This window comes from Alosa alosa, chromosome 11, assembly GCF_017589495.1.
Source record: "Alosa alosa isolate M-15738 ecotype Scorff River chromosome 11, AALO_Geno_1.1, whole genome shotgun sequence".
NCBI classification, from domain to species: domain Eukaryota; kingdom Metazoa; phylum Chordata; class Actinopteri; order Clupeiformes; family Clupeidae; genus Alosa; species Alosa alosa.
The window spans coordinates 8,687,474-8,692,473 of NC_063199.1; the positions used below are offsets into that span (position 1 = coordinate 8,687,474).

Below are 5,000 nucleotides of genomic sequence, written 5' to 3' on the forward strand. Positions count from 1 at the left end.
GGGAAATGACTCAGCCTGGATAGACAGACTCACAGGCAGAGAAAGAGAGAGGAAGGGAACAGAGGGAGGGGAAAGGAGAGAGAGAGGGAGAGAGGGAGAGAGAGAGAGAGGGAGATATGAGATAGAAAGAGTTTAGCGCAAGAGGGGGTTAGAGAGATTTAAAGAAAGTAAATTGAAGGCAAAAGAGAAAGGCGGGCCCGATAGAATCTTAATGGGCCCAAATCGGTCTGGATCAGATGGACGGTCCGGCGTTTTTTGGCCTTCCAGGTCACCTGTGGCCTCTTGGCCCGGCCAGGGTTCTCACTGAAACAGATGCCGTGTGTTCCGCGCCGGCCCTTTCTTCCTCTCCCTTCACCCGCTGAAACAGATGCTGCTGAATGAGGAGGCTCCCCACCTACCCCCCTCCTCCACCACCACCAGCACCACCACCAGCACCAGCACCAGCAGCCCCCCACTATGCCCTTGGTGCTAGCGTGAGACAGGGGTGGGCACACCCACCTTCTTTTTTCCCTTTTCTTCTCTCCCCCTCTCTCTCTCTCTTTCTGTATCTTTCTCTCATTCTCTCGCACAATCACTTTGCCTGCCATTTATGTATACTAACACCACAAAAGATAAGAGGCTTTTGCTCCATAAATTTTTCATGTTGTATGAATAGACCATGTCCCACCTGCCTTTATGTACTGAACACAAACGAGAAAGGAAGAGAGGCAGAGAAGGAAAGAGCAAGAGAGGGTAGAGAGAGAGAGAGAAAGAGAGAGAAAGAGCAAATGTCAGTCACTCACAGATTTTCTTTTATTTTTACTTTGAACCAGTGATCCACTGCTCAAGATAAACGTGAATAAACACTATGGCATAAACGCTCACAAAGCAAATCAGTCAAACTGCTTGGGAGCGCCCAAGCTACATCACCGAGGTGTGCACTTTGTGTCTCCAAGTATTCTTCTCTATCGGCATCTCACTGTCTCGGGTAAGGGCTTCGAAATTAACTGTTCAATCAGCCATTAAATTAAGGTTTTTCAATCCAGGGAATGAGCTACCTCTCGACCGAACCAATCGATCTTTCTACCAGCCACTTTGCTGTAATTAGACAAGAAGACGCAACGTGCCAATATTAACCCATGGCTATGCCAAGCCATTGTAAATGTCAATTCCTACCCATGAAGCATTAAAACAAATAGCCACGGGAGGGCTGTAGAAGGGTGCTTCCCAGGTCTGACCACAGTGCAGCTGTCCGCTGGGGTGGCCCCACAATGCAATTTGTCTCCATTTTGTTGGGCGTCGATTTCTATTATTCACCAGGTGTGCAGCAGAGGAGCACTGTTGGGGGGGAGAGGAGCGGAGCGCTGCCTGGGTGACAGCTCACCTCTGAAATATTCATACCGCCTTTACCGAAGACACAGATTCCCCTGCATCTGTGTGTGTGTGTGTGTGTGTGTGTGTGTGTGTGTGTAAGAGAGTAAGAGAGAGAGAGGGGGGATAGCCAAACTGATATGGAAAATGAATAGTGTTTCTTCATAGGAATTGTATCAGTGGTCTACATACAATATAGACACTGTACAGCTGTGTGTGTGTGTGTGTGTGTGTGTGTGTGTGTGTGTTCCCTTTGTGGGTGAGAAAAGCACGGCAGGACTAGACAGGCCAATCTTCAGCTGTTTGTCCACCAGAGATCATCAGTGCGACAGCACTTCCACACTTTAATTTCCCAATCAGACCTGCACTTTAATTTCCCTGTCAACCTGTCTGCTCATAGCTTGTTCCTGTGTGTGAGAGTATGTGTGAAAGAAACAGGCAATAGAGAGAGAGAGAGAGATGGAGAGAGAGATGGAGAGAGAGAGAAAGAGAAAGAGAAAGAAAAAAGCATGACTGAGCACTGTGACATCCAGGTGATGACTATTTCCCTCTTACGTCCTTTCTTTTCTATTGTACTCCGACGTTCTCTTCTCCTCCTTTCTCTTCCTCCCTTTCTCTAAATAAAAAAGCAACTAAGCATTTTGATATTTACCAACTGATTGTTCATGGTAATGTCCACGAGGTCGAAGGATAAAATGTGATCTTTGGCTCCGACAAATAGGCGTCCCCTCTCCTCATCCAGCAGGAAGGTGTGATAGGCTGAGCTGTTGGCCAGTCCATTGAAGGTCACCAGGTTGTTGGACTCCAACATTTCTGTGGACAATTATAAAAAGACATAACCTTTAATATTAACATTTCATACCGACAATGTCTTGACATACCAATTTGATTTTTGTTTTTAATAACCGCACATAGTGCAAAACCACCTTCCAGTTCATCAATGCAAGGATCTAAGTTTATTGAATTGTTAATATTGATAATTTCTTGGAATGCATAATTATGATTAATTCTGTTTATCTTCACTATTATTTATACAATTTTAGATATTATTTGTAAATGTACACCCTCTCAATAAACACAAATCTGCTTCTATTTACCATCTCCGTTCCAACTAAAAACATTTTTGCACCTATTATTGTAGGGTTAAATGTTGACACAAAATGATCCTGTAATTATAGTTGGAGAATATAACGGGAGAGAAATATTAATTGGCTGTTTGGTGGACGTCGATGGCGTGGTTTTGGTCAAAGGCAAACACACCCAAACTGTGGGGGAGGACTGGAGCTGAATAACAATGTGTTACCATGTGCTCTGCTTTTCTGGCCGCGTGGAAGTGTGAGTTTGGCTGAGGCAAATTTGTCATTGCCGCCTACTGCATGTACTGAAGGTGACCTGAGTCACCACGATTTATGGCAGAAAGCTTAGAAGTACACACAGTCAAACAGAAGCACAAACACACACACACACACACACACACACACACACACACACACACACACACACACACCGTGACGAACACACTCTGCATCCTGATCTCTCACCCTGACCAGTCAGAGAGAACAAAACCTCACCAAAACACCTCACACACCCAGCCTTCCACCTGCAGACTTGTAAAAAATATGTGTGTGTGTGTGTGTGTGTGCAAGGTTACTTTCTAAGTAAAAGCCTCTACACACAATACACTCCATAAAACTAAATGTTGAATGGCAAAACTGACAAATTGATAACCTGACTTCAGCCCCATGCTCCAGCAAGCATGTGATTCAAAGTAAGTAATTTGAACCTCAATAACAACATTCCCACTAGTGTGTTATTCCAGTATCACAAGGGAACACACGGCCAGTATGTGGTTCCACAGGGGACAGTGAGACCTATTACCATGGTCAGTGTAACCCAATGCACAGTGTAGATTCATTCTATTTAAGCACATTATTTTACACAGGATATGATATCAGCTGGTGGAGTCTTTAAGTCATCATGCATAATTGATTATTCACACCAATAGGGGCTGGAGTACTTTGTGTAAAATATGAGAGTATCATTCCACAATGCATTTTTCATATCGGTACACTTAATGCATATGTAGTTATTCTGTTTGAGACCATAAATGTCCTTATTGATAGCTTGTTTCAAGCATAACTGGCAAAAAGTAGCTAACTTGTTTATTGTGACAGATTTCTGAAAATGTCTCAGAAGAATTGGTAGATGACGTGTGTGGTTTGCAGCTGTCACAGCAGCTGTGCAGAACTTAACCTGTGGCTACAACCGGAATGCTAGCACCATAAAGCACTCCAGGAAGGCCCGGGTTCTTGTCTGTGGCTAAAACAGCATGCTGAAAAGCTCTATTGAGTGATACTGTGTGGAGCGCCTGTCTGTCTTTGACAACAGCAAATCAAATTTCATCATTTGAGCCCATGCTGAGCATGTTTACACAATGGCAGCAGTGATACAGTCAGAAACACCGGGGCCAAGCCAGAGTCGCCAGTTTTCTGTGAACATTCACTAGTGCATTAGCTAGTACAAATCATGAACGTCAGTAAAAGTATGTTTAATGCTGAGGGTTGCTTCCTTAACATTATCCATTAAGATAAATTCACTATGCCTCAAGCCACCAAAGCCTTTCATATTGCAATTCTGATCTTAGCTTGTGACAAACACATAGACAACTATCAACCATAACTTTCACTTCTTTCTATCTGGTCTTCTCCCATCACAGTAACTAACTCCAAAGATGGGTGTCAGATTCTCTTGAATAAGCTTAAATCTTTTTTTTATTCTAGAATACCAAATATCATAACGTGCTGATGAGTGGAAGCATTTCAATCTTACTGCTGTAGCATTAAACATACGAGGCTACAGAACAGATTTAATAACAAAACTATAGATACAAAATGTATACAGTAGAAGTAGTACAAAGTATTGTTATTTCCAATATAAATGTCTTTGAAAATCTTCTTGAAAAATATCTTTAAAAATATCTTGAAAAGACGACACTAAATGGGACAGACACAAGGTTCTAAATAACATTAAATAAACTTGGAAAATATTGCTCATTTTGATAGTTAGTATATCTAGGAGGCTATTATTTACAGGGACTGTTTTTTTAAACATAATGTAACCTTCTAAAACATCCGACTCCATATTACTGTCAGTACAATACAATATTTTTGAATGTTGATTTATGCATTTCCTCATATAAATCATTTTTCTTCGTATGATCTTTCATTGAAAACAACAATCACTGTCACATTTTCATACCTTATATTTCACATAATTCTACAATGAATGATTATCCACTCCATAAATTATCCATAAATCAGATGACTTGCAGGAGAAAACAAGGGAGGAAAAGAACCAGTGATGAGATGAGAGGGAAGAGGAGGAGAAGAGAGGAAACGAGGAGAGAAGAGGGTGAGAATCTGAACAGCTAATTACAGGCCTCAGACTCTCCTTCTCTCTGGACGGAAATGAGATGGTTGTTTTTTTTCCCTTGGGAGCCCACTCTGTCACAGCAATTAAAAGGCTACTGTAGCTGTGGAGGGCATTCAAAATGACTGCTGCCAACACGCCACCCCGCCTGCCATCATGGCTACCACAACAGACCACAGCAACTGAGAGTCTTGGGTTATTTACACAAATACATCAGACAA

The 5,000-nt window shown here is 42.3% G+C and overlaps 1 protein-coding gene across 7 annotated transcripts in view; it reads right to left on the reverse strand.

Moving 5' to 3' along the window:
• sema3ab (sema domain, immunoglobulin domain (Ig), short basic domain, secreted, (semaphorin) 3Ab) overlaps nt 1-5,000 on the reverse strand; it is an 87,242-nt gene that overhangs the window by 18,609 nt on the left and 63,633 nt on the right. For all 7 annotated transcript variants that reach the window (XM_048256999.1, XM_048256995.1, XM_048256998.1 and 4 more), the window contains one exon: nt 2,003-2,163. In XM_048256999.1, the coding sequence (XP_048112956.1) occupies nt 2,003-2,163 (161 nt within the window). The remainder of the gene's footprint in view (nt 1-2,002; nt 2,164-5,000) is intronic.